Raw genomic sequence first — 27,139 nt, forward strand, 5'->3', positions numbered from 1 at the left:
TCTGCCCTGCTCCGGGAATGCGATGGGATGCAGGGAATGATGTCCCACAGGCTGCCCCCTCCTCGCCTGTCTCCCAGCAGGAGCACGGGGCCATGGGGATGGGCAGTGTGGAGCTGTTGCACCCAGCCAGACCCCTTCGCTGCCTGGTTCATGGTCTCTCTTCAGCACTTCCACCCCATCATGGGCTTTAGGACAAAGTCACCTGGTTTTATGCAGCTTCAGCAGGAGGGGTTTGTGTGCAGGGCATTGCAGAGATCCCTCCCAACACATTGTGCCAGGCTCTGAACTCTCCGCGGCTGGCTCTGCCCCACATCCTTGTCCCATTTGCTACAGCTGAGGTGCCCAAGTGGGTAATGGATGGCTTTTCCATGGCTGGTTTTCCCCCAGGAGGCCGGGGGACCGGTGATGCTGCAGGACGGGGCTGCATCCACGTTCCCATGTTCCGCTTGAGCCCAGGTTCTGGTGTGAGCACCACAAGCATCCCTGCAGCCACGGGCTGCATCGGTACCCTCAAGCCTCCCTCCTCCAATGGCCCCTGTTTGACTCCCCAGGTGTTTCAGAGGAGCTCTGCCTCCCCTTTCCTCCCCAAGCTCCGATATGATGCTGCCGTCTCCCCTGGGCACGCAGACTTGTGGCCCAACGGAGCCTGCATTGAAGGATGGAAGGTAACAGCGGACGATCCCTCCTCCTGCTGACGGGCTGCACTTTAACCACCTCCTCTCCCACCTCTTTTTAACTCACTTCTGCTTCTCTCTCTGGTTTAACAAACTAACGGCTTCTCTCCACTCCCTCCCTCACCACCACCGCGTGTACGGCACTGACCCGGCACAGGACCCAGCACTAACCCCTGCATCAGCGGCACGGCGCTGCTGCAGCTCCTGCAGCCACATGGATGGGAGGATGGAAGGGGACACCCCGGCATCAAACTGGGATGGGCACAGGGAGGGCTTGTTGACCTCGTGCCACACTGGGTGCCCAGGGAGGGTGCCCACTGGAAGGGGGCCATGGTGGGTGATGCATGTCTGCACAGGGAGAGCCTGATCCATGTGCATGATGCAGGTGAAGGGCTGGACCAGAGGCTGGTGGCTGAAGGGACCCAGTTGGGTTTGGCTCCATCACCCCTTCAGGCTCCCCCTGCCCTCCATCCTGTCCTGGGCTCCAGGGTGGAGGGAGCAGGAGGAAAGCAGCTGGAGAGTGGATGGGATGGAGCAGGGGATGCCCAGGGCGGGGGGAACAAAGGGGACCAGGACAGAGGGTATCACTGAAAGCATCTGGTGAGAGGACCTCTACCTCATCCAGGGCAGCTCAGGTGCTGGTGGGGTCTGGTTATGTTGCAGGGGTCCCTCTCCTGGGGCACGCAGCACCAGGGCTGAATCGACCATCTCCTGTCCCTGTGGATGAGGACCCCTTTCCACAGAGGTCAGAGTGGTCCAGCTCTGGACCCAGAGCTCCACAGCTACCCCGGAGCCCATGTCTCTTTGCCTCCTTATCCTGGGTGCTACTCAGGGCTCTGCTCTTGCACCAGTGCCCTGCCAGTTTACCCCAGCATGGGAGAGCTGGGTAGTTGCAGTTGAGTTTCCAAAGGCATTCAGTGCAGCGACACCAGCTCAGTTTTGCTGAAATCCAGGCAATGGACTGCCAAAAATCTCCCAGAAACACGTTGAAAACAGCCCCTGTCTCTGCTGTGGGTACCAATGGGACGTCAGGGCTGGGCAGGAGGGAGCTGAGCATCTCCCTCCTTGGCTGAACACCTCCCTGCAGCACCACAATGCCCAGAGGCAATCGAAATAGGGTTTCCAAGTGGTGTGTGCAGACTCTTAGTGCTCCCCATCACCTCCTGCTCTTAATGTGTCTGAATTCTCTATCTAGGAGCCGGGGAGCAGGCCCTTCTCCCTCCCGCAGATCGTGCTCACCCAGTGGGTGTCAGAACCACCGTCCCCTGAAGCCGAAGCAGTGGCAACAGGCAGCTCAGAGAATGGGGACCTGGCTGGACCCATAGGAGCAGGAGGGGTGGGAAGGAAATGCCAGGAGCCCACTGGCATCTCTGGTCCTGGGGACCCTCCAGGCTCAGTCCCGCAGCTCCTGAGCAGCCCATCCAAGTCCATCCGAGCCCATCCCATTGGCTGTGCCCATGGAGCAGGAGAGACTTGGAAGTTCCCTCTAGCAGCCAGCAAGGTCCTGCCTTTCTCAAGGCATAAAATGAGCTGCCCCGTGGTGGGAGAAGGAGGAGATGTTGCTCTGGATGCCTCCAAGAAGCAAGAAGGCAGCAGCAAGACTTCCCACCGAGGTTCCTTGCCTGCACATCCCCAGCGAGAAGCAATGGGTCCTGGAGCTGGAGAAGCATCGCTCCACTCCACCATTGCAAGCAGCAGAAGGCCTGGTGCTGTTCCCCAACATCCCAGTGATGGGGACCCCCAAGTTGGAGCTGGGAAGAGCAAACAGGGGGTCTCAGTCCCACCTGGAGACTCTGCATGGAGGGAGGACAGCTCAGCAGCCCCAGCCTGCCCAGTGCCACATCCTGGAGCTTCCCCAGGCAGGGATCCAACCCCATGGGGAAGTGAACAGTCTCGGGCTGAGCTGTCCCATGTCACAGCATCACCGTGCCGGGGTGGCACAGAGGATGCTGGGGTTGGGAGGAAGACAGCAGAGGGGGTCTGCAAAGGGCGGTTGTCCCCTCGCTGCTCCATGACTCCGTGCAGCAAGGAGATCTATGAAGGCACATACCAGAGACTGGATAGCCTGGAAGAAACCATCCGTGAGCTGGAAATAACCATCAGTGAGATCAGCAGCCACCCCGTGGCTGAATCTGTATTCCCTAAAGAACTGCTCAGACCAGCGGGATCCAGGGATGCTGGTGAGGAGACCAAGGAATCTCAATCTCTGGGGGATCTCAAACACCATAGCTGTGATGATGGGACTATCCTGGACCTCAGTCAGGCCAGAGATGATGCTCCCGAGGGCCTGTCTCCAAGCAAGACCAAGCCACCTCTGCTACCCAAGCCACAGGTTTATTTCCTATTATCCCTCTTGCTGTGCTCTGCCCTGGACTCACTCTGATGTCTCTCTTCCTCCACCTCTACCTGCTCCCTCTCTGTGACTGCACCTCCAGGCAGAGCCAAGGTGGAAAACAAATCTCTTTCCTTCCCTGTCACGGGAAGGGGTTTGGGAAGTGCAGGAAAGCAGGAGGGAGACTGAAGGCAGCGTGAAGAGAGGTGATGCTGCCTCCTGCCCCTCACTGGTACTGATGCTGCCTGTGCTGAACCCTTGCTAAGCTGGTATCTCCTGCCCAAGCAGGTTCTGGGGCTGGTGATGAGCATCCCATGGGGCCAGCATGGTGACAAAGCAGCATCCCTCCTTTATAAGTCCTTGTCTCAGGAACTGCAGTTGGAGCGTGGCAGATGTTTCTCCTAATTACATCCCAGCGCAGGCTGCCCGGAGCCATCCAAACTGCTTTCTGCTGGAATCTGTGGCTGGATATGCTGGGAAAGGAGGGTGGAAAATGCCCTCAGCCACTTCTGCTCCCTTATTAACAGTCAGCACCAGGGAATAAATCTCCATGTGCAGCAATGATCTGAGCCCTGGTTCCTGGTGCCACTGAGGGTGGCCCTCAAGGGGATGTAGCTGCAGTGTCTCCTGGTGTCAGCTCTCCAGTGGATCCTGGATGCAGGGATGGATTTGTGGCTGTCTATGTGCAGGGGTAGGCACAAAGCAAAGCTCAGCTCAGGCTCTGGCAGAAGGAGCTGGCTTAGTCCCAGAAGCAGAGCAGGAGAGCACAGGGCTTGTGGCACCCTTCAGGGATGCAGCGAATTGGATGTGATCCAGTGTGTGCTCATGCCAGGGATGCTGCAGCACTGGGCACTGGGGTTCCCTGTGCTGTGAGGTGCAGGAATCCCAGTGTCTCATCCATGGATCACGGAGCAGGGCAGGAGGACACACTGTGATAACCTGCTGTCCCTCTCCCAGTGGAGGTGCAATCTCGGCAGCAATCGCACATCTCTGGGGCAGCATCTTTGGTCCAGACTTGGCTTGGGGCAGGCAGGAGGCATGGAAAAGGATCTGGGGTGTCCCATTTTAGGGACCTGCAGTACCAGCTTCCCTCACTGCTGCTCTTCCATCTGCGCACAGCCAGGGAATAAAAACCTCTGCATTCCCACTGCTGCCATTTCCACCTGGAATCTCCCATCGCCTCTTTTCCTTTCTCTTGGCTGTTCAGCCCTGCCCTGGGCAGGGATGTTCTCCTCCTGCCCTCGATCTCCTGGTGTTTGCTGTGCCTGCCCCTAACTCCCTCTTTGCATTGCAGTGGTGACTGTTGGTAAGTCCTGCCTGGTTCCTGACCTCACTGATGCTGTGGTGACCTTGTCCTTGCCTGATTTTGCCTCTATGGGCTGTCCAGACACTTTGGTTACCACAGGAGCTGGGCACAGCTCCATGCATCCAATGTTCCAGCTGCCCATGGTGCTGCTGTGAGCTTTCATCTGCTGGTTTAACCCCCTTCCCCAAATCCTCTGTCCCAACAGAGCGGTGGCGTCTCCATCCCGGCCATGAAAGTGGTGAACCCGGCATCCCGGCTGAAGCAGAGCCAGCAGGGCAGCCCCGACAAAAGCAAGCACATAAAGCAGCGGATGGAGTACATGCGGATCCAGGGCCAGCAGCAGGTAGTTATCACCTCCAGCACCATCCTGACCAGCTCTCCCAGCACTAGGGAGAGCCATAGGCTGCCCATAGCCCCAGCATCTCGGGTGCTGCTTTCAGGGACTGGCTCTCTTGGTCCATCCCTTTACCTTGGCTGAGCCCAGTGGGGTTGGGGGCACAGGGATGTGACTCTTGGGGTTCAGAGGGGGCTCTTGCCCTGGTCTATGCCTAGCACGGTGGTTTCCATAGCTGGTTGCTGGGAATGGGGACATGGCTGCATACTGAGAGTGGCAAACTCATTAACCAGGGTGGTGTGAGGCTGAAGCCAGAGTCAGTTGTGCTGCAGCTCAGTGATGGGTGAGCACCAGGGTTGGTCCCCTCACCTTGAGGGACCCCATGCAGAACATCTTGGCCATGGTGATGGGCTGCAGAGCTGCGTGCACTACACAGGGGCTCCAAGAGCTGAGAAGGGAAGGGATGCACAACCCATCCCAGGAGGTTCTGGAGAGCCAGGACCCGCTGTGTCTGCAGCTTGTCCCAGGAGGGGATGTCACAGACAGAGACCTGGGCAGTGTGGGGAGAGCTTGGGGGGGGGCACAGCAGCTGGAAGAGGATGCTTTGGGGTGGTGGGTGCATGTCCCAGCCCAGCACCCACCCCTCTCCCATCCCCTGCCATGGTGCTGGGACTCGGTCCCCACTGTTCTTACTGACACCCCAGTGCTGGCAGTGGCTTGTCCAGCTTGCTCAGACCACAGGCAAGGTAACCACAGCCAGCACATTGCCCTCATCCCTCCTCACTCCTCTCTCCATCCCAGCCCTCCCCTCCTGCCTCCAGTGGGCAGCAGGACCACGAGTGGGTTCACCCCATCCTCTCCTCCCCACTCCCTGCTCTGTGTCTCAATCCCCTTTCCCTGGGCCTGGCATTAAACCACCCCAAATCAACCCGGTTTTGCTCATTCTGTTGGATCCATAAACCCTATTGGATAAACCAAAGGTTTTTCCCAGCTGTTTAAGCTGGGCTGGGACACATCATGCAATGTGGGAGCTTGTTGCATGAGCAAAATAAGCACCTTGTGTCCCTCCCAGCTCCAGCAAGAGGATGCAGCCACTCTATTCCCTCTTGGCTGCTCCATTGCTGGATCAGAGCCACTCAGGTCCTGTTTGTCGTGACCACAACTGAGATGATCCCAGGGTTGTGGTGAGACATCCTTAGGAAGGGTCTATCCTTGATGTTGGGGTCTTCCTACCAGTCACCCCCAGCACCAGGGAATGACATGGTTCCTGTCCAGGGCTGTCCCATGGGCTGGGGAGGAGAGTAACACCGCTCAAAAGGGCTATTCCAGGAGCTCTGAGGGGTTGGGAAGCATCGACCTGTCCTGGGCATCAAGTCCCATTCCCTGGAGCCCACACACCAGCACAGGCCTGGCTGTCCAGTGTCACCATGCCCCAACCTCGAGGCACCCCTTGGCACTCAGCCGGTCCCTAGCACCCACCTATGCCCTCACTGGGGTGTCTGGACCAGTTTTCCATGGCACTTTTATCCTGAATCCCCTCCCTGTACAGGATTTGGCTGTGTGTCCCTGTGCCCAGCATCCTACCCCACGAGCTGGGGCTGCAGGAGCCCTCTCCCCATTCATAGAATCACAGAATGGTTTGGGCTGGGTCTTAAAGATCATCTAGTTCCATTCCAGGAGGGATTGCAAACCTCATTCCTGGTGCCCCAGCTCCCTTTGGATCACACCGGAGTAGGGTTGGGTCATGTCAGTGCTGCTGGCCATCACATCACTGTGATGGGCGCAAGGGTACAGGGTGGGCACCATCACCACTCAGAGGAGCTGGGGCTGCCATGGTCCTGCTGTGGGGCTGCTGAGGCTCTGCCCTGCTCAGTTGAGGGTTGATGCCCACCCAGACCTTGGTGGCATCCCCGGCACCAGCCAATGGAGCTGGGTGCTGCGCTGTGCCCACCTCTAACATCTAACACTGCCCTTCTTGTCCCCCCCCACCTTTCTCCCCTTCACCTGCCTCTGTGCCTGCCTGTCTGTCCTTGTGTCTGTCCGTCTGTCTGTGTCTCTCTTGTCTCTCTCCTCCTTCTCCTCTTGGGGACGTCCCTTTCCCATCCAGTAACACGTGGGACCAGCCTCATCTCGTGCTCTGTTTGTGGTGGACCTTTTCCAGCTGCTTGACCTCAGGCCTAACTCAATGCTGCTTCTGAACAAACTCCTGTTTGGTTCTTGGCTGTGTTGGTTTTCGGTTGTTTTCCTTTATTCTGTCTTTTTTTCTCCCTTTCTTTTGTCTGTAAGGAACTGTTTGACTTTCCACCCCTTTCTCCTCCTCCTCCTCCTCCTTGAATCTTGCTTTTCTTTCTAGGCCGCTAGACCATCTAAAGAGGCTAGTGAGACTTCCCCCACGGTCTCAGAAAAACCCGCATCTGGCAGAACATCCATCCCCGTATTGACTTCCTTTGGGGCAAGGAACTCCTCCATCTCATTCTGAGCATCCTTGCCAGCTCAACCCAACTGCTGTCCTGCTCCCAGGGCCGGGCTTCTCTCTTCCTTGGGCTCCTCCTCCCTGGGACTTGTCTTCTTGAGGCACCTGGAGGGATTCACCACCCGTCCCTCCTCTTTCTGTTTTATATCAATGTCTTTGCTCCAATGTGGCCGACCTCGTGTCTCGCCTCTGCTCCACCTCGGCCCAACTTGTGTCTCGCCTCTGCTCCGCCTCGGCCCGACTTCTGTCTCCCATCTCGCTCCGCAATGGCCAACCAGCCACTTTCTGTTTCTCTCTCTCTCTTTCTCCTCCCTTTTCCTTTCCTTTTCCCTTTTCCTTTCGGTTCCTTTGGGTTCCTGTTGGTTTGGTTTTTCTCTGCCCTCCCCTCCCTTCCCACCCCACCGTTTTCTATTTATTTAAGAGCTCTCAGAGCTTCACTCCACCAGTTTCACCAGCTTCAAGCAAGGAGGACACCGGGCAGCACCCAACCCCGCTGCCCATGCGAGCAGCACCCATTCCACCCCGGAAAGGTGGCAAACAGCTGCCGAAGACACCCCTCGGTCCGACCGCTTGCTCCCGGCCATCACCGAGCATCCCGGCCGCCGCGACACCGAGCCAGCGGGATGAGAGGATGCTCGGAGCTCCGGCCAGGTCTTGGCGATGGGTGGCGGGTGGCGCGGCAGCGGGACCGTGTCCTTCACCGGTGCCACCCCGAGGGGGTGTCGGTGCCACCGGTTGCCCCCCGGGCGCCAGCCCCGGCTCTCCCCGGGGAGGGAGGGTGGGAAGAGGGGTGGGGAAGGAGCCGGGAGCAGCCCCAAGGGGTGCCCGGATGTGCCGGAGAGGCCGGAGGCTGAGGATGTGAAACAGGGAAGGGGCAGGAACGGGTCCAGCTGAGCTGCCATTGCCTTCGGGTCGCACCGTAGCACTTTAAATGGTCACTTGGGTGGGCACAATGTGATGCTCAGGGGGCTCAGAGACCCCACTGTCCCCTCCCTGAGCACCAAATACCCTTGGGGACAAGCAGGTCCCCAAAGCCCCTTGAATGGGGATCCCACACAGTCCTTCCCTGGGGCGCAGTCCCATTCCCAAGCCTGGGGGAACACGGAGGGCATCCCCTTGCCCGTGTCCCCCCCCATTAGCACAGTGAGCTGGGTGTGCACTGGGTGTGCAACACGAGATCGAATCACTCCTTTCGTTGGCCAGTGTGTCCTTGGGTTGGTTTACTTTTATTAGTATTATTTATTAGTATTATTACTTCTTCCTCCCCCCCCCCCTTTTTTTTGTATATCGATCATTTTTGTACAGAACAAGCCTTTTTTGAATAACAAAGAGAAGAAAAGACAAAAAAGAGACAAAAAAAGAGAAAAAAAACAAAGATTCATGATGCAATTTCTTTGGATTGCAAAAAGCAACTCTTTACATTTAAGTGAAGTGTCTTAACATTTTATATTGTTTTAAGAAATATATTTACATATTATATATATATAATATACGTACTATAAATAGAAATATATAAATATTTAAAGAAAAAAAGAAAAAAAAAGAGAAAAGAAAAGAAATAAATCTCGTCCCGTCTGGTATCTTAGGGGGTGGATTTGCTTCCCTGTTAGCCTATAGCTCCTTGTGATTTTGAGAGGGTCGGTTCCTAGCAGCTTGTGAGCCCTCGTGCTGAGTCCTCATTCTCCATCCAGCACCTTCCTTGTCCTGTCCCCATCCCCATCCCTTGCTGGAGCAAGGGGTGGAAGGGGCTGGGTGCCCCCGGGGATGTTGGCACCCATGGGTGATGGCCCCAAGGACGCTGGCACCCACCTCCCTGCAGCAATAGCAGTCACTTGATGTGTGTTATTTCCTTTTTTGATGATTATTTCTTGGTACCAAAGTGAAATACTGTAGCAAAGCCGCAGCTTCTTATGGCCAGGATGGGGTCCCCCCACTTTTCTTCCCCAGCCCCATCCCACCCTGATCTACACCCACCCCAGTGCTCCCGTGGGTCCATCCTGCCTGCACCCAAGGAAGGGGACTCCAGGGCAGCACCCTGTGTCCTGGGACCTCCTGTCCCTATTTGTCCTGGGGGGAACAAGTGCCACCAGCCCCCCAGTGATACAGACATGTGGGTGCAAAGTGGTCATGATGGGGGATAGTTAGTGCAGCCCCATCCCAGTAGCACCCATGGGTGTTCCATCACCCTTCTTACTTGGAGCAAGCTCCAGCTGTTGGGATGGGGGGTCTATTCCCTTTGCTGCACCCCAGCTTTGTCCAGGGACCACCCCCCTCCCAGGCATCACCATTGGTGGACCCCTGCCTCCATCCACATCACCTTGCGATGGGTGATGGGATGCACGATGGTGGGTGATGCGATGCACAGTGATGGATGATGGGTGCACTGGGTGATGGGGTGCACTGGATGATGGGGTGCACCCATTTCCTCCCCCCCAACCCTCCCCACTGCCCATCAGGCTGGTTTCTCTGTGAGCGTATGTGTCTCTGCGTGTGTGTGCGTCCGTCCCTTCATGGCATCACGCAAACCCTCCGCAAGCACCGACCCCGGTGCCGGCGCTGAAGCAAAGAGGACATAAACCAACATAAACCAAACCCTTCTGGTTGAGGAGAGATAAAGGAAAAAAAAACCACGAAAAGGACCAAAAAAAACCCAAAAAAAGAGGAAAACATTACAAAAATGATGAAAAAAAAAGAAACCAAGAAAAAGAAGAAGAAACCCAAGCGCTGCCTGCATCGTGCATGTGTCGGAGGCGCCCGCTGCATGCGCACCCCGCTTTACTGTCTGGATGTTGTTAAAGAAAAAAAGGTTATTTGTAAAAGGACAAAAAAACCCAAAAAACAAACAAAAAAAAAAGACATGAAAAAAAAAGAAAAAAAAACCAGGAAAAATCTATTCCTCCTGACTCTTTAGAAGCTGTTTTTGGGGTTTCTACCGCGTCGTGTGTCTCCGCATGAATTTTTTCTCGTGAGCTGTTTTAAAAGCAAAAAGGATTTCAAGAAGAACCAAACCCCCCGAAACCGAGGTGTGCAGAGGGTAAAGGTGGGATGGGGGGAGCTGCCCCCGCCGCCCTCCCTGCCCCGTGCCCACCGCTGTCCCTGTGTCACTGTGGATGCCATGGGTAGTTCTGTGCACAACGTGACCATTGTAACGTGCAAACGCCGATGACAAAGGGTTGCTTTTGGTTGTTTTCTTTTCCCTTTATTACTTTTCTTTTCTATCAGAGTGTCTGGCTTTAATAAAATTACTTTCTTTTTTTCTTTTTGGTTGTTTTCTTTCTCTCTGGCACTTTTTTTAACCCCCCCCCCCCCCCCTACACACACACACATATTTGGTCTCTTGAGGATGGGGTGAGATATCCCTCCTCCTGAGACCAGCCTGGTACCACATTCCCTTTAGGAGATGGAGTTAGACATCCCTGCTCCTGAGACCACCCCAGTCCCACATTCCCTATTGGAGATGGGGATTGACATTGCTGCTCCTGACACCACCGTGGTACCACATTCTCTTTGGGAGATGGGGTGGGACATCCCTGGTCCTGAGACCACCCTGGTACCACATTCTCTTTGGGAGATGGGGTGGGACATCCCTGGTCCTGAGACCATCCCAGTCCCACATTCCTTTTGGGATGGGTCAGTAGGGGTGTGGATCCATCTCCTTTCCCTCCAGGCTCTAGAAAAGGCTGGGATAAATCCTTCCTTGGATGCTGCCAGTCCTCCAGGCCCTGTAGCACAGAAAACGGGGGATCCCTGCCCTGATCCCCCCCCAGGCAGTGACAATAAGTCAGGAAACCACCTCCTTGAATAACCAGTTTATTTCCAATATATAGACCAGGACTGGAGTGGGATGAAGCAATTGAGGGGCTGTGTTTGGGGGGTTGTGTTTTTTGGGGGGGTTGCACTTTTGCATATACCAGCTCCACGGCCCAACTCATACAACACACCGGGGGGGGAGCACATGCAGGAGGGGAGTCAGAAGTCATCACTGGTCCAGTACTTCCCCTGCTTGGGGCTGGCCCTTTCCATGGAGCAAAACAGCTTAAAAAACCCTTTAGAAATCCTCTGCGGTATCTTACAGAGCTGGGGAGTGTATGTACAGGAGGGGAAATAAAGAAATAACCCAACTTTACAGCAAACATTTGCAGAACTTATGAGAACGACACGGAGAAACAGTGACGTGACTGGAGCCCCCCTCAATGACACCAGCCATGGCCCATGGCAAGGCTGGGGGGTGGTCCCCATGTCCCCTTCCTAAAGTGCTTCTGGCCTGGGGAGGGGGTAGGAAGGGGAGCGGGGCTGTGCCTTGTGCCATGTGCCACACACTGGGCTGTGGCTCATGGGGATGCAGGGGATAGCAGCATCCCCCCCCCCATCGCAGCAGGGTCCCCTTCTTGTCACACCCAGCCCATGGGGACACCATCCATCGGGCCGAGGGCCACCCCGGCTCAGCCCAGACCCTATGGCACAGAGCACACAGTGTGATGACACCCACGGTCCCAAGCAGAGGGTCCCCAGCCCGAGGTCTGCAAGGTTCCCAGCACAAGGAATGTCCCCAGCTGCAGCACCCAAGGAAGTGCCAGCACTTCCCATTGCCACAGACACAGCAGAGCTACCATTGCCTGGGGTGGGGATGATCCCCATGGATCCCTGGCACTGCCCACTGCTGGGACATGGGACCCAGCCTGTCCCCAGGGCCACCACGCAGCTTTATCCCATTCAGGCCCACGGGGACCTGTTAAATAAGAGCAGCTTGTCCGGAGCACACTTAAATACAGGAACAAAGGTGAGTCCTTAAGTTAAACCCTCTGGGTGATGGGGAGCTGTGAGGGGCACATCCCGGGTGGTGGGGGGGAGAGGGGTCACAGACACTGTGGGAAGCGCAGGGGGGCCGGGGGACCGGGGCTGCCGGGGGGGCTCTTGGTACCCGCTGCCTCAGTGGTGATGCCAGGCTGTGCCAGGGACCGGGCTTTGGTGGACTCCAGGCTGCTGAGCCCCGAGTCCTTGTCCCGGCAGGGTCCTGGGGCCACCTCCATCCCCCGCGGCTCCTTCCACTCGTTGCAGTTGAGGTCCTTGATGGCACCAGGCACCACCACCGTGTGCCGGCGCCAGCTGCTCTTCTTGCGGCGCGTCTCCGGGGAGTGGGCTCGGCGCAGCAGCACCCCCATGTCCTCGGCAGAGCCCCGCAGGCGCTGCCGGAGCTGCTCCCGCAGTGAGGGACCCCAGCCCTGCTCCTCCTTGCCTGCCCCCGTTGTGTCACCGGCCGGCCGGGGCCGCGCCAGCTTCCTGCGGGCCAGCGTGTCGCACTGGATCAGGCGGTGGGAATTGAAGGAAGGGCGGCTCAGGAGCCCCTTGTCCCCATCGCCGGGGACACCGTCCCCCTGCCCCAGCCGGCGCTGGGCGCCCTCCCGGCTCTCCGTGTCCGTTTCCATGTGGCTGAGCTCGCTGCGCTCATCATCCGCTTCCTCCCCCCGGCTCCCGGCCACCGACTGCACCTCGGAGCACAGGCTGCGGTCCATGGTGGACAAGGTGGAGTAGCCCGACACGATGGAGCGGGCATCGGGAGCCGGCTCGGACACGGCATCCCCGGGCTCCAAGGAGCTCTCCTGCTCCATCCTGGCCGGGCTGGGAACTGCCGGCTCGGGGCGGGTGCCGCGGGGGGCTCTGCCATGTCCCGGCAGGATGGTCGTGGTCCCCTCATCCTCCTGCTCCCGGCCTGGAGCATCCCTGCGCTCCGCATCGTCATCAGTGCTGCTCCCAACGCCCTCGGCCTCTCTCCTCTTCTTCCTCTTGCGTGCGGCGGCCGAGACGAAGGGGATGGCGAGGAGCTCTCGGTGTGGGGGTGCCTTTTGCGACGGCCACGTGCCCTGGGAATGTGGTGATGCCAGGGTTAGGGATGGCGGTGCCAGGGCTAAGGATGAGCTCCATGTCCAAGCCATCGCATCCCTCCCTGCCAGCCCCCAGCCCAGCACCCTCTTACCTTCGGTTTGGCGGAGCCGCTGCGGGTCAAGCCTGTAAAGCAGAGGGGAAAAAGGGGTTAACCAGGCCCCTCAGGAGATGGGTGAGTGCTGGGGAGGGGAGCTGTTGGGTAGAGCTGGGGGGGGATGCTGCTCCATTCCCCAGACCAGGATGGGGACATGCTGGAGCCATCAGACCAGCTGGTAAACAGGGATGCCAATGCACCTGGTGGTGCCTAAAGGCTTGAGGGGCTCCAGTGGTGCCCAGCACCACTTGCCTGGTGTAGAGCCCCAAAGTAAGGGTTGGGATAAGGGGGACACACATAACCAGGACACCAGCAACGAGACCCCAACCCTCCCATGGCCATAGGGCACAGAGGGCACCTGCAGTGGGCACGGTGCTGCCATTGCCATAGCACCAGGATGGGGCATGGGGAGTTGGATCAACACCACAGCCTTGGAATGGGGTTTGAGATGGGCTGAACCGGAGAGGGCTGGGACTTGGCCCAGCTCCCCAAGGGTAATGGGCAAATGGGGGCATGGGGGTGACAATCAGCCCTTGCCCCGCTGCCACAGTGTGAAGGACAAGACAACAGATACCCTCTCCCACCCCGCATGCCCCAGGATGGGGTTAACAGCCACTGACAATGAGAGAGGGGGAGGCAGAAAGGGGTTGCAGACCCTCCCCGGGGCATTGGGACTCCCATACCCCAGTATCTGAGTGTGCAGGTCTTGGGATACCAGCACCCATCACTGCTGGGGGATGCCAACAGCATCCCCAGTGCTGCCACATGAACCAGCCCACAAGAGAACCAGGGTTAAAGGGTTTGGGGGTCCCCAGGTGCTCAGCAGCCTCTGGGACTGATGCTGAGGACCCTGTGGACAGTGGGCAGGCAGGACAGGACCCTCTTCCCTCCCTGCTCGCACTCTCTCATGGTCACCCCGAGCAGTTAGTGCGTGAGCAATGCACCCAGAATCAAACTGTACCCGCTCTAGCTCTCGAGGAGGTCCGCTGGAGGAGGAAGAGGAGGAGGAGGAGGAGGAGGAGGAGGAAGAGGACAGCACAGAGAAGGTCAAGGAAAGAACGTAAGAAATCAGTCGAACATCAAAGTCTCCCAGGCTCTGGGTTGGCAGCATGGGCCAGAGCAGGGGTCCCATGGGCTGCTGGCTTTGAGAGGGATGAGGAGCAGCCACTGGAGAGAAGGGTGATGGGAAAGGACAGGGAGGTGGCCCTGTTGGCACTGGGGGGATGTCCCCACGTTCCAGGGGGGAAGGCACCGGGATGTCCCGCTCCAGCACACCCGGCTTTGCCATGGCCATGGGGAGACAGGCTGGCTGCCCGCGGGGGTGTGAGCATGGGGGGACACAGCAGTGGAGAGGGGCCTTGGGGTGTCCCGGTGCCAGGACAGGGGGGACCGGTGCCATGGGTGCTGCTCCTCACCTGCGGCATCGCCAGGCGCCGCGGTCCTGCCGATGTTGGGGAGCAGGTACTCGATGTTGGGCACGGACTGAGCCTCCTTCTCATCCACGGGGGTCTGCAAGGGGACAGTGGTCACCCCGGGTCCCAGCAGGGCTCTGTGTGTCCCCCCTGCCCCACCAGGACACCCTCATAGGGATGGGACTCACCTTCTCGCCCTTGTCCTCCTTGTCACTGAAGAACCAGTCCGACTGTGGGGAGAGATGGGAGAGGGGTCATGGACCGATGAGGAGCTCGGTGTGGCCAGGGAGCCCCCATTCCCCATTCCTGGGGTGCGGATCAGCCTCCCCTCCATCCACACGGATGCCCAACTGCCCACCAGTGCCACTCACGTGCTGGATGAGGGTCTCCACGATCTTGTAGCGGTCGGGCATGTGTGTCACCATGTCGGTCATGTTGTCCTCAGACGTCCGCACCAGTGTGGGGCCGAACACCAGTGCCAGGTTTCGGGGTTCCATCTGCAACCGGAGCCGGGTTAGTGCCTGTTCCTTGGTGTTCACTGCTCCATCAGGCACCCATCTCCCTTCCCACCCCACTGCAGCCATGGCTCAACCCAAGGGGAGGATGCTTAAGGTGAGGCCCAGGATGGGCAATACCTTGTTCTTCTCTGAGTGGTCAGCAATGGTCTTCAGGTGGCCCACAAGGAACTTGAGTGTCTCATAGTAGTGACCTGGCAGGTCCCGTATCTGTGGGGAGGCACCAGGTCACCTCTTGGCTCAGCCCATCCAAACCAGCCCCCAAAGTGTGGGGCTCCAGGGCTGTGGCCCCCCAAGCCCAGACCCTGCCCCATCTCCTTACCAGCTTCCGCAGTGTCCTCATCCTCTCGCTGGCGTCCTCTATCCGGTTGGCCTCGATAAAATCATTGTACTTGTCTGAAAGTGGGACATGGGGGGGTCAGAGCTGGGAGGAGGGCACAGGGCACCCCCTTCAAGGCCAGAGATGCACCAGATGGAGGTGCTGGGGAGGGTGCTGGTGGGGTCCCACAAGGGTGGGAGGGACAAGGACAGGGGCTGGCCCAAGGGACTCATGGAGGACAGGGTCTGCAGTGCCTTGGGTGCTCACTGGCTCCCTCTGTCACAGGGTCTGGGGACCTGTCCCTAACACGGGACAGGTGCTGGTGACCACCATAGCCATCAGTACTGATGGTCCCGGTGCAGTGACTCACCATCAGTGAAGAGGGGCTCAGGCAGCTTTCGGAAGAAGGATTTCAAGAGGCTGCTGATGACGTTCAGGTCCTGCCACCGCTGTGGGGAGAGAGGAGGATGCTCAGAGGGACCACCACAACCAGGAAAACCCGGTTGCCATCAGCACCGAGGGGGACACCAGCCTGTGCCGTCCCCATCCCTGCATCTGGCAGGGAAAGATTTGTGCCGCTGCAGCGATGGGACAGGATACAGGAGGACAAATGTGTCCTCAGGCTGGCACCGACACTGCTGCCACCCACCGCTAGGCGGCCCTGCCACTCCAGGGACGGTCACAGCGATGGGGCAGGGATGATGACTGGGATAGGGATAATGATGGAGACAGGGATGATGATGGAACGACGACAGGAATGATGATCATGATGGAGACAGGAATGATGACAGAAACAGGGATGAGGATCATGTTGGAGATGAGGAGGATGATGGGAATAAGGATGATGACAGGAAAAGGGATGATGATCATGATGGGGACAGGAACAATGACAGAAATGGGGATGATGATCACGTTGGAGATGAGGATGATGATGGGAATAAGGATGATGATGGGAATAAGGATGATGACGGGAACAGGGATGATGATCATGATGGGGACAGGGATGATGATGAGGACAGCAATGATGATCATGTTGGAGATAAAGATGATGACGGAGACAGGGATGATGACGGAGACAGTGATGATGATGGATTCAGGCATGAGCCAGGACAACAACCTCAGAGCATCCCAGCAGCCTGGAGGCAGGGATGGGGATGGGGACATGGAGCCCACCCTGCCCTCACCTCATCCTGCAGGTTGATCTCAGTGGCTCCCTTGTTGAGCTGCTCCTGCAGGCTGGACACCACCGCGTTGTTCCCGGGCACACGGTAGATGCCCATGTACTCCAGCCCTCGGTCCTCCACCACCTTGCAGCAAGCTTCAACGATCAAGGGGACGTTCTGCAGGGATATGGAGGAGGTGATGGAGGTGCCAGGGCTGTGTGGGGTCCCCAGAGGGCTGGCACTGCCACCACGGCTGTACCTTGTTGTCCGGGGCAGGCTGGCAGTCCTCCAGCCTCACACCAAAGGCCCTGGGGGCAGATTTCTTGTTCTTCTTCATGATATTGATGCCCCACGGAGCTTTTTGGGAGCTGCTATCATCTGGGGAGAAAAACACCCACAGCATCACTTGCTAACAAGCAGGGATACAGCGAAAGAGTATCCCTACTGCCCCATAGGGATGAACACGATGGCAGCCCTGGGCTGAGCCCTCCAAAGCCCCTGGGTTTGCTGGGCTGTCCCACAGGCAGGGCTAGGACCTACCTTTCGTGACGGCCGCATCCTGCCTGGGGGACCGGGGTGCACTGGTTCCCGTCTGCTTCAGGAACTCGGCTCGGATCCCCAGCCCACGAGGGCCCTTGGGTGAGGAGGAATCGGGCTTGGTGCCCGCAGGGCTGCAGGGAGAGCATGAGGCTCAGGGGGAGCATGGCCAGGGGAACACCAGCCCGGCGCATAAAATCCTCCTGGCATCTCTGCCCAGCATCCTCCAGGACCCCTGGGGAGCACTGAGCTGCTTTAAACCCTCTGCTCAGCACCAGTTTGATTGAACCAGACCCTGCCGGCAGCCTGAGCGCAGCCGGGCGCAACCAGCACCTCCAGCACTGCCCTGTCAAGGCAGGCGCTGGCTTTGCTCCATCACTTTACAATCGAGGTGAATAAAGCACTTGGGGTCTCGGTGCCCTCCGGCCCCGGGTCCGTACCTCACTTTCCGGTAGTCGTTTAACTTCTTGTTGATAAGTGCTTGGCTGGCAAAACCGGGGTCCTGGGGAGGCAGAGAGAAGAGGGGAAGGGAGAGCTTGAGCAGCGCATCCCAACGGAGGCCCCAGGCAAGTCCATGCTCTGCCGGGCACCACGCGGGGCCAGGCAGGACCAGGCAAAGGCAGGAGCAGGTCCCTGAAGTGCTGCCCTGCTGAGGTCTCCAGAGCTCCTTGCCACATACACAGGGTCCAAGCCGGACGCAGAGGCTCAGGGATGAGCACATCCCTCCATGGCACACACATCTCCATCCGCCCGCGCCAGGCGCACCCGCAGCACCACAGAGCATCCATAGACACGTGCCTTATCCCTGCAGGATGCTGCCCACATGGTCCTGAACAGCAGCACCAGCAGGTCCTCAGACAGCTCCAACCTGGCAGCACCATCCCTGTGCTGCCAGCACCACTGAGCACCCTCCAGAGAGGGGCTGTGCCATAGAGAACACAGAGAACCAAGCTCAACGCACCCTCCAGGGCCGGAGCCTGCCACAACCCTGGCACAATCACAGCAACCAAATGAGGCCATAACGGCACAGCCAGCCCCAAGCACCCTGCGCTGGAGCCTGTATCCACAGGGAGCAGCTCTCCCCATCTCACACCAAACAACCCATTGCACAGACCATGGCAAAGGGTCAGCCCCAACCTGGCACCGGCACCACGCGGACATCGTACCCAGCCTGCCCAATGTCTCTCCATGGAAGGAACCACAACACAGCACGGTGAAGACAAAACACACCACGGCACAGCCGCGCACGCTCCTGTTCCTCTACACAACCAAATGCTGCCGGCGGATCCGGCACCGACCCTGCCTGCGGCGCATGGAGCATCACTTCCAAGCACCCCGACGCACCCTGCCCTGGCCAAGGCCGGTGGAGCCGCGCTCTTCTTGATGCCACGGCACCATTAATCCCTCATGCACCCCCGGGAGCACAGCACCGGGAGCTCCGCACCAGCCCGGGCTGGCCGTGGCCTGGGGAAGCAGCACAAGGCAAAGAGGCGGAGAGAGCCGAGGCGGTTAGTGCCGGGAGAGCCAGAGGCAGGCGGGAGCCCCATGTGGCTCTCACCTCGCCCTCAGCCTTGCTGTTCTCCCTGATGACTTTGATCCAGGCCAGCATGTCTTCCCGATCCTCTGCCTGAAAGAGATATTCACAGAAGTCAGCGGTCGTCAGGCGGAAGACGTGCTTCCTCTTGGTCTCGCTGTAGGAGATGTCCACCAGGCACGCTTGGATGCTGATCGGCGGCTCCTCCTCACCTGGGGCCGGGGCGCAGGTCACCGCCTCCCGCCTGTCCTTGCACAGGTACAGCGAGTGGGTGCGCAGCACGGCGAAGACGCGCTTCCACTGCCGGATGCCTCCACCGACCTTCTGCGGGGACAAGGGATGGGGCACGGACCTCAGGGATGCTCATGGGGGAGCGGCCCGGCTGCGGGGCCGGCGGGGCTCGGGTGGGCGCCCGCGTACCTTCCCCTTTTTGGTGAGGATCTGCTTGCAGTGGAGCCAACCCTCCTTCCTCACGGCGCTGAACGGCACGTCCGAGAGGTCGGAGGTTGAGTGTCTTTTGGAACGGGCGTCTTCCGACGTGCCAAGGCTGTCCAGAGACTGTGGGGGGAACCGGAGGGCACCATGAGGGGGATGCTTCCATGTTCCATCCAGAGCGATCCCAGACCCCCCTCCTATAGAGGTACCCAAACCTCAGCATCACACAACACTCACCCCATCGGTGAAGAAGCTCCTCAGCATGCGGAGGCTGGGGACCCGGCTGGGCATCCTCCTGGAGGGGGGAGAGCAGCCCCCATGAGCAGGATGATGGGGAGGGAATGGGAGGGATGGGTCTGGGAACTGGGGGTCCAACCCTACCTTAGGATCTTCCCCTCATCCCGAAATGCGTTCAGACCATCGTCACAGGACTTGGAGCGCTCGGTGGTGATGGCCAGCAGGTAGGATGACCGGCGGCCAGCCTTGATGCTGCCTGTGAGGGGGTGAAGGGCAAAGCCCAGTGGGTATGGGGCAGAGCTGCAGGGTGAAGGGGGGCTCCTTCCCATCCTGCCCCACACCATGGCCCCAGGGATGGTTCTCGTGTCCCCCCCAGCACTTACTGCAGTCCTGGGAGTAATGCCGGCTCAGTGCAAAGGCGAAAGTGGGTGAGGAGGGGCTGGTGGCAACGGCGGGTGCTGAGTTCATGGCACTGGAGACCACAGAGGAGGCAGGAACGTGCTTGGCCTTCAGGTCAATGCTGGGGCTGGTGGGTTCATCTGTGAGGGGGGTGGGCAATGTTAAAGGAGGGCTTGGGGCAGGGGAAGACCCTGCTGGGACCCCTCAGCACTTCTGGCACATGGTGGGTTCGCATTGTCTGGGCTGGGGGACATGTTCCCATCCCCAGCAAAGCCAGGATGTGCCTGGAAACCTGCACAGAACACACGTACCCTGTCCCAACCCTCCCCTGGGGTCCCTTCCCTGCAGGCTGCAGTGAGGGATGGGGCAGAGCTGGAGCCAGCCCCAGACCCATTTGGGTCCCCATGGGCTGAGGTGGCTGTGCAGGGAGATCCCAGGTGAGGCAGGGAGTGCATCATTCCACATCTTCATCCCTGCTTCCGAGCAGGAGCATACAGGGCTCCAGTTCACACCCAGTAAGAGGTACCGGGGGCTGGGCAGGGAATGCTGGACAACAGAGGGAGGGATCATTGAATCCCAGCCTGGTTTGGGTTGGAAGGGAGCTTAAAGCTCCCCCAGCTCCAACCCCTGCCATGGGCAGGGACCCCTTCCACTGGAGCAGCTGCTCCAAGCCCCTGTGTCCAACCTGGCTTTGAGCACTGCCAGGGATGGGGCAGCCAGAGCTTCTCTGGGCACCCTGTGCCAGCGCCTCAGCTCCCTCACAGGGAACAGCTTGTTCCTTATCTCCAGACTGAACTTCCCCTGTTTCAGTTTAAACCCATCACCCTTTGTCCTATCACTACAGCCCCCCATGAGGCTGATGGAGCCCAAACCCTGGCCCCCCATCACCAACACCTACATCCCTGATTGGGGACACCTCCATAGATGGATGCTCTGAAACTGTGCAATGCTTCCCATCCCCAGATGCTTCCTCCCTGGCACGGAACTTGCTAAACCCCCTTCCTGGAGCCAGCCCCACTCACCGATGAAGGGGATGGATGCCAGCGAGTCCTCGGGGGCTACCAACGGAGGCACGCGCCGGCCCTGCCGCTCAGCTGCCGGTCTGTCCCCTTTGCCACCGGGCTGTGGCACCTCGCAAATGTCCATCCCCTTCACCCCCTCGGGGAAGACAAAGTTCATCTGCCGCAGGGGAACCGGCACCTTGCGGCCCGAGGGCGGCTTCTGCCTCAGCACCACCTCATCCCTCCGCTCCTCCGGCTGCTCAGCCCCCCGGCTGCTCTCCCTGGATGCAGTGGGGACCGGTGGGGGCCCGGCGGGCGGTGGCACAGCGGGGACCACGCTCTCCAGGAGCGGGGTGGCCGAGCGCTGCGGGATACTGAAGGTGGGCAGCCCACCGAAGGCTGGGTCCCGGAAGGAGAGGGCGTGCAGCAGCCCCGTGCGGCGCTGGAAGGAGGGGCTGTAGCTGCGGTAGCCGATGTAGCCGGAATCATCCGCGCTCGGCAGGTTGGGCTGGGATGGGTGCTTCTGCACGGGCGCCGGCTCCCGCGAGGAAGAGGAGGAGGAGGAGGAAGGCGTGAAGGAACCATGCGGGACGCGCTGCCCGACCGTGGTGGCGACCCGGCAGAGCCTCTCCCGGTCAAGGGGATGTGCGAGCAGCGCGCTGGGCTCCAGAGCCTCCATGGAGCGCCCGTATCTACCCAGGGCATGGTCGGAGCGGGCACGGGGGGCCCAGCTCTCCCGGCTGGGCTGCAGCAGGGTGTCATGCGAGGCGCTGTGAGGCCAAGCCCGGGGGGCCCTGACCGAGCCCCCCAGCCGGTCCTGGGACACGCTGCGGGAGCGGGGGGGCATGGCGTGCCGGCGCTCCTCCGAGGCGCTGCGCCGCGGCTCCTGGCTGCTAAACCAGCGTGATAGAGCCTGATGGCATTCCTGGCGCCCCGGGACCCTCTGGCTGCCGCCCGCTGCGTCCCGGCGGGACCGCCCGGCCCCCGACAGGCTCCCGGTACCCTCCTTGAAGCCGCAGTGAGTCCGGTGCTCTGGGACGTGCTTGGGGAAGCTCGAAGGGGTGGCGGAGGGGATCCCATAGCGGTCGGATGCGCTGGGGCAGCCGGTGCGGGAGAAGGAGCCGGGGTGGTGGCCGTGGGGTGCAGTGGGGCGCGGGGGGAGTGCCCCAGGTTGGGGCTCGTCGGGGCGATGCGCGGGGCTGCTGAGAGGGGATGCGGCTGCGGCGCGGTGGGGACGGGGCTCCGGTGGTTGTGCCGGGGGGGGCTCAGCACCCCGGGCCTGGAAGGTGTATGTCTTGCGTGGGTAGCAGATAGGAGGGGGCTCGGGGATGCTCTGCGCCCCGCCGGAGTATGGCTCATTGCCCTTCAGGTAGGCATCCTGGGAATACGCCTGTGGAGGGATGGGGGGTCAGGGACACAGCCCCTCCATACCCAGCTCCCACCCCATGAGCAAACCCCAACACTGGGGACAGCTGGGCAGGGCTGGCTGCAGCCCCCCCCCCCCCCCCCCCCCCCTTCCCAGTCCTGCTTTCCCATGGGGCCCGCAGCTCTAAGCAATGCTCCCACCAACACCAGCCCTTCCGCCCTTCCCTCTGCTCCTTCCCAAAATACCCCAGCACGGCTGCCGGGCCTGGTTCTCCCATCTCACTTTTCACAGCCACCATTGACTCTGTGCCCAGGGGATCCTCAGAGCATGGGGCAGGCACAGGCTTCCCAGGCCTGCTTCCCAGGGCTGTAGTACCCCCCAGTCCAATGGGATTGGGTCCCTCACACTGGGTGATACCCAATAGCAAAGCCGGGGGGGGGGTGGGTACCATCAGGGATCAACCAGCCCCTTAGGTTTGGGAGGGCAGGGATGTACAGGGAACCCAAGCCCTGGAATCAGCCCAGTCCCTGGTAGGTAAACTCACCAGTTGGAGGATGTCCTCATCCTTGGGCATGATGGAGAGCTCCAGCACATCATCACTGCAGCAAAGGGGGATGTTATCATGGAACCATATGGAACCCCAGACTGGTGTCTGCTGCAACGTGTCCCTTTTACATCACCTCCCAGCCCAGGGAAGGGGACTCACCTGTTCTGGATCAGTGCGATGACTTGGGAGTAGGTTTTCCCAATGATGCTCTCCCCATTCACCTTGACCAGCCGGTCCCCTGGGGAGGAGACAGTGTCACCACAGGCACATGGGGAGCTGCTGGCATGGGGCTGTCCCCACGGTCACTCACAGGGTTTGAACATGCCCAGGGCTTTTGCCAGAGGCAGAGCCAGGTCCCATTTGACAAGGGAACCCCAAAGCCAGCCTAACCCATGGGGACCCCAATGCTGCTTGGAGCATCCCAGGCCAGGGACAAGAGAGCAGAGCCAGGGGGTGAAGGGGGAGAAAAAGGAAGGAAGGCAAGAAAGCAAGCAGAATAAGCAATGAAATCCTTGTCAGAGCAGGCAGAGCATCCTGTGCACCACAAGCATCCTGTGCACCACAAGCATCCTGTGCACCACAAGCATCCTGTGCACCACAACTCACCTGTGCGCAGCCCAGCCTGGTGCGCTGGCCCATCCTCCCGCACGCTCTTCACAAAGATGGTATCCATGGGCTCCAGGCGGCTCCGGGGGGGACCTGCTCCCAGGGGACAGAGCACCAGGGAATCACCAACCCATCCCATGGCAAGGAGCATCCTTGGGCCCTTGTGGGAACCCCATCACCTGCCCCTGGGACCTGTGGGGCCGGGTCCTGCCCTGGGCAAAGCTTGGGGCAGCCCCAGCACCCCAGCCACAGCTCACTTGAAGGGCTGTTCCGACCTGGTTGATTCCAGGATTCTCCCCAGTGTGGCTGCAGCCACACTCCTCTGCAAGGGTAAAAGCCATCGGATGCGGCCAGAAGTGGAGGGCAGAGGATGGATGGCAAAGGGACAGTGTCAACAAGGGATGCTGAACGCCCTGGGGACCATCCGGAGCGAGGCCCTGATGGGTGCTGGGTCCAGCCCCTGCTGCCTGCTCTGGCTCCTTGGGCTGTGTCACCCCAGCAGCACCAATGTGTTCTGACACCTTCACATCCACTCACGTCAGCACCAGCCTCGGGGAGGAGAGCAGGGCCGTGTCCCCATCCCCAAACACCCTGTGCTTGCCCAAGCTGCCCACTTGAAGGGGCCATGCCACAGACCCTCTGGCTTCGGGACAGACCCCTCCTTAGGTACAAGGTCCAAGGACCAACCCAAGGGCTTTGGGGACACCAAAAGACCACGATGCTTCACCATCAGCCAGTGTTTAGGGCTGCAGTGCCAGCCAGTGGGGACAGTGAACTGTGACATCCCCATGCCCCCATGTGCAGGGTCCCTCTGGTGCTCACCTGCTCGGTTCCCGTTCTCCTCCTCCTGCCAAAACAAGAGAAACACATTCATTTGGTGGCCAGGACACAGTGGAGGGGACCCAAGGGGTGCCAGCACCATGAAGCCCCATGCAGGACCCACCACAGCCCCCTGGTACCCAACTGGTGGGGAAGGGGCTGGTTGTGGAGCAGGGGAGCACACCATGGTGCCACGGCAGGCGATGGGGACACCGAGAGGCCCTGGAGGCACAGCCTCACCCTGTCCCTGCCCTTCCTCACCCTGCGGCACCCAGCACCCTCCCTGCCCCCGGGGCAGCCATGGCTGGGGCTGAGGCACAGTGCGGTGAGCACGGCTCTGCCGTCACCAGCCTGGCTGAGTCAACCCCACCGAAACTCAGCCCCCGGACCTGGCTGCCCGCCGGCACCCATGGGTGCTGAGCCAGCCGCACCGCACCCTGCCCCGCCAGCTCCGGCTGCCCGCAGCTATTCCCAGTGTTCCCAGCGGCTTTCCAAGAGCATCTCCACCTCCCGGCGCTGATCCGGCTCCTTCCCATGCGGCCCCGTGTCCTCCCACCCTGGTGCCCAGTGTAGGCACCAGATCCTGGAGGATGCTTTAGGAAGTGAGGGGGTCCGTTCAGTCTCTCCCCATGGGAAAAGCTTTCCTGCTCAGGTCCGTGTTGCCAGTGTGAGCAGGGAAGTGCAGGCAGGATTTAGGGAAGCAGGATGAGGAGCCTTGGAAAAGCACCGTGACAGAGGATGCTGAATGGGGATTCCAGGGATTTGCTTCTCCCCACCCTGTGACTCACTTCCCACTGTGGTTCCTTGTGGGAAGGACAGAGCCAATGCCAACCTGTGGGGCAGTGAAGCTCCGGGGTGATGGGAGCATCCAGGTCCGCTCACCCAGGAGCAGGGAAAGGGCTGAGATGGATGATGCAGCCCCCAGACCCTTCTCCCTTCATCTGCATGAAGCTGCCATTGCAGAATATGGGGTGAGAGGAGGATTTTAGACCCCTGGAGCTTGGAGCTGGCATGGCAGGAGAGCAGGATCATTGCCTTCAGGTGCAGAGGGCACCATGGTCCATGCTGGAAGCTGCTGGCGGGTTTGGCATGGTCCCTCTATCCCAAAGGAAAGGTGCTGTCTGGATGAGCGCTTCTTGATGGCTCCGGGGGTGCAGGAGGTTATGGCAACCCAGGGTTGGTCCCTCCAAAAGGCAGCACCCAGGAAGGGTCCAGGCTGCAGCCACTGGGTCCTGGGGCAGATCAAGCCCGAAGCTTCCAACCAGGAAAATTGGGAGCCAGAAACGGGAATTGCAGTGCCTGTGTGCAGTTCACTTCAGCTTGAGCAGCATCCCGCTGTGCCAAGCCTCCCCCTGGCCTCGGGGGCTCTGAAGTGCCTTTTTCCTGCCATTCCCAAGGATGCCAGAGCCACGTCCGGAGCTGAGGGATGCTCTGCTCCCACAGCCAGCTTTGTCCCTGCCAAAAGGCTTCGGGACATCTCCAGAGGCGCTGCCAACTTGCTCAGAGCACATCTCCGAGGGCTCCTTCATCCCAGGGCACCCCAACCAAGCAGGCAATGCACAGCCCCATTCCCACCCTTCCACAACCATTCTGCATCCCAACAGCCCCAGGGGATCCCTATGGGGGGGTTGGGGGGGGGGTCCCAGCCCTACCTTGGTGGTGCTGCAGTGTACGGCCGACTCCGGGGGGTAGACGATGAAGTGGCGCAGGGTGAAGCCGAACCCCCCCTGTGAGCTCTTCCGCAGCAGCACCGTCCTGGGCCCCCCCCAGGGGAAGGAGCCCTCGGGGGGCACGTTGGCATTGGGGGATGCCCCATCTCTCCGGGTTGGTGTCGGCTGTTGGGGGGGCACAAGGGGGAAGATGTCACTTCTGGAAGGGGGTACAGGCAGTTCCCCCCCCCCCCCCATGCCTGCCCATCCAAAGCCTCATGCTCTGCTCAGAACTCTCAGGAATCCCCTTCCCTAATGCCAGGAAATTCCAGCCAAAGACCATCCCCCAGAACTCCTTGGATGGGAACTTTTGGGAGAAGATGCATAGAAAGGAAGTTAAGGGGGGGGGGGGGGGGGGGGGGGGGGAATGAGCCATGCCTGGAGGTCTGGATGGGACCCAGGAGGCAGCGCAGCAGGATTAGGGATGGGAGCGGATGCAGGAGTTGGGGACAAAAGGTCCCTATCTGATGATGCCGTGGTAATAACCTCGGGCAAGCCGGAAAGAGCCATTGGATGAGTGATGCTTCCCGAGACAGGGCAGGGATCTGGCACTGGGATGGGTGCTGGCAAAGGAGCCTGCCTGGAGTAGCAGATGGGGTCAGGAGGGCCACGGCTCCATCCCGGTGCTGGGATGGGGAACACGGCCACAGCAAAGCCATGGGCATCCTGCCTGGCACTGGGAACAGAGCTTGGGAACAGTAGGAAAACAGACACCTTGGCTGAGCCCGGGAGGGTTTGCAGCACTGCCCTGGTGAGGGATGTGGCTGCACATCTGGCTGCACATCCACCAGCCCTGCTGCAGCAGGAGCAGCCCCATGGCCAAAGGGAGCAGAGGGCCCTTCCCAATGCAATTCCTGCTGGAAGGGGAGAACCCAGCATCCTGGGAGCTGCAGGGACAGGCAGGATGGGTTCTGCACGAACGGGATCTCTTTCCCCACCACAGCAGCCGGGAGTCAGCTCATCCCGGGATGAGGGTGTTAAAATTCAGGCGCTGTCTGGTTTGAAGCAATGGATGGGGAACGGGGAGGGGAAAGGGACACACAAAGGGACAGTGGCACAAAACAGCCTTTGTCTGTGCTCTGCTGAGTGGGCCTTTTCGCTGCCGGGGGGGTAAATGTGACAGCAGCTCAGCGGGGCCAGGCTGAGCCCCCGGTGCTGGCACATCCTGCATGGCCCCACTGCTGGGGGTCCTGTCCCCATAGGGATCAAGGTCTCCATGGTGAGGGCACAGCTTCTGGCACTGCAGCCCATGAGGCATCACCCTGGCACAGCACCCACTCCATCACTGCCAGACCCAACCACCATGGCTTTGGGTGCTCGCAGACAAGGCCAGGTTGGACACAGGGGCTTGGAGCAGCTGCTCCAGTGGAAGGGGTCCCTGCCATGGCAGGGGTTGGAGCTGGATGGGCTTTAAGGTCCCTTCCAACCCAATCCAGGCTGGGAT

The 27,139-nt window shown here is 59.9% G+C and overlaps 2 protein-coding genes across 2 annotated transcripts in view; one reads left to right on the forward strand and one right to left on the reverse strand.

The window, feature by feature from the left end:
- Positions 1–7,319, forward strand: part of SRCIN1 (SRC kinase signaling inhibitor 1) — a 44,581-nt gene extending 37,262 nt beyond the window's left edge. The window contains exons 18-22 of the mRNA XM_034070308.1: positions 552–665; positions 1,870–1,916; positions 2,700–3,006; positions 4,518–4,655; positions 7,000–7,319. Of these exons, the coding sequence (XP_033926199.1) occupies positions 552–665; positions 1,870–1,916; positions 2,700–3,006; positions 4,518–4,655; positions 7,000–7,125 (732 nt within the window). The 3' untranslated portion in view covers positions 7,126–7,319. The remainder of the gene's footprint in view (positions 1–551; positions 666–1,869; positions 1,917–2,699; positions 3,007–4,517; positions 4,656–6,999) is intronic.
- A 3,588-nt stretch (positions 7,320–10,907) lies between these two features.
- ARHGAP23 (Rho GTPase activating protein 23) lies at positions 10,908–25,816 on the reverse strand. The gene is made up of 23 exons (XM_034070042.1): positions 25,639–25,816; positions 23,990–24,014; positions 23,168–23,260; positions 22,721–22,799; positions 22,559–22,613; positions 20,670–22,038; positions 19,632–19,787; positions 19,393–19,504; positions 19,249–19,306; positions 18,997–19,134; positions 18,601–18,900; positions 17,483–17,544; positions 17,046–17,176; positions 16,765–16,883; positions 16,527–16,682; positions 15,713–15,791; positions 15,346–15,419; positions 15,144–15,233; positions 14,880–15,005; positions 14,697–14,738; positions 14,512–14,605; positions 13,094–13,125; positions 10,908–12,980 (listed from the first exon to the last, which is right to left on the reverse strand). The coding sequence occupies exons 3-23, from the start codon at positions 23,232–23,234 to the stop codon at positions 11,976–11,978; spliced, it is 4,344 nt and encodes a 1,447-aa protein (XP_033925933.1). The 5' UTR covers positions 23,235–23,260; positions 23,990–24,014; positions 25,639–25,816; the 3' UTR covers positions 10,908–11,975.
- Positions 25,817–27,139: the final 1,323 nt, after the last annotated feature.

The sequence above is a fragment of the Melopsittacus undulatus genome, chromosome 17 (assembly GCF_012275295.1).
Source record: "Melopsittacus undulatus isolate bMelUnd1 chromosome 17, bMelUnd1.mat.Z, whole genome shotgun sequence".
In the NCBI taxonomy this organism is placed as follows: Eukaryota; Metazoa; Chordata; class Aves; order Psittaciformes; family Psittaculidae; genus Melopsittacus; species Melopsittacus undulatus.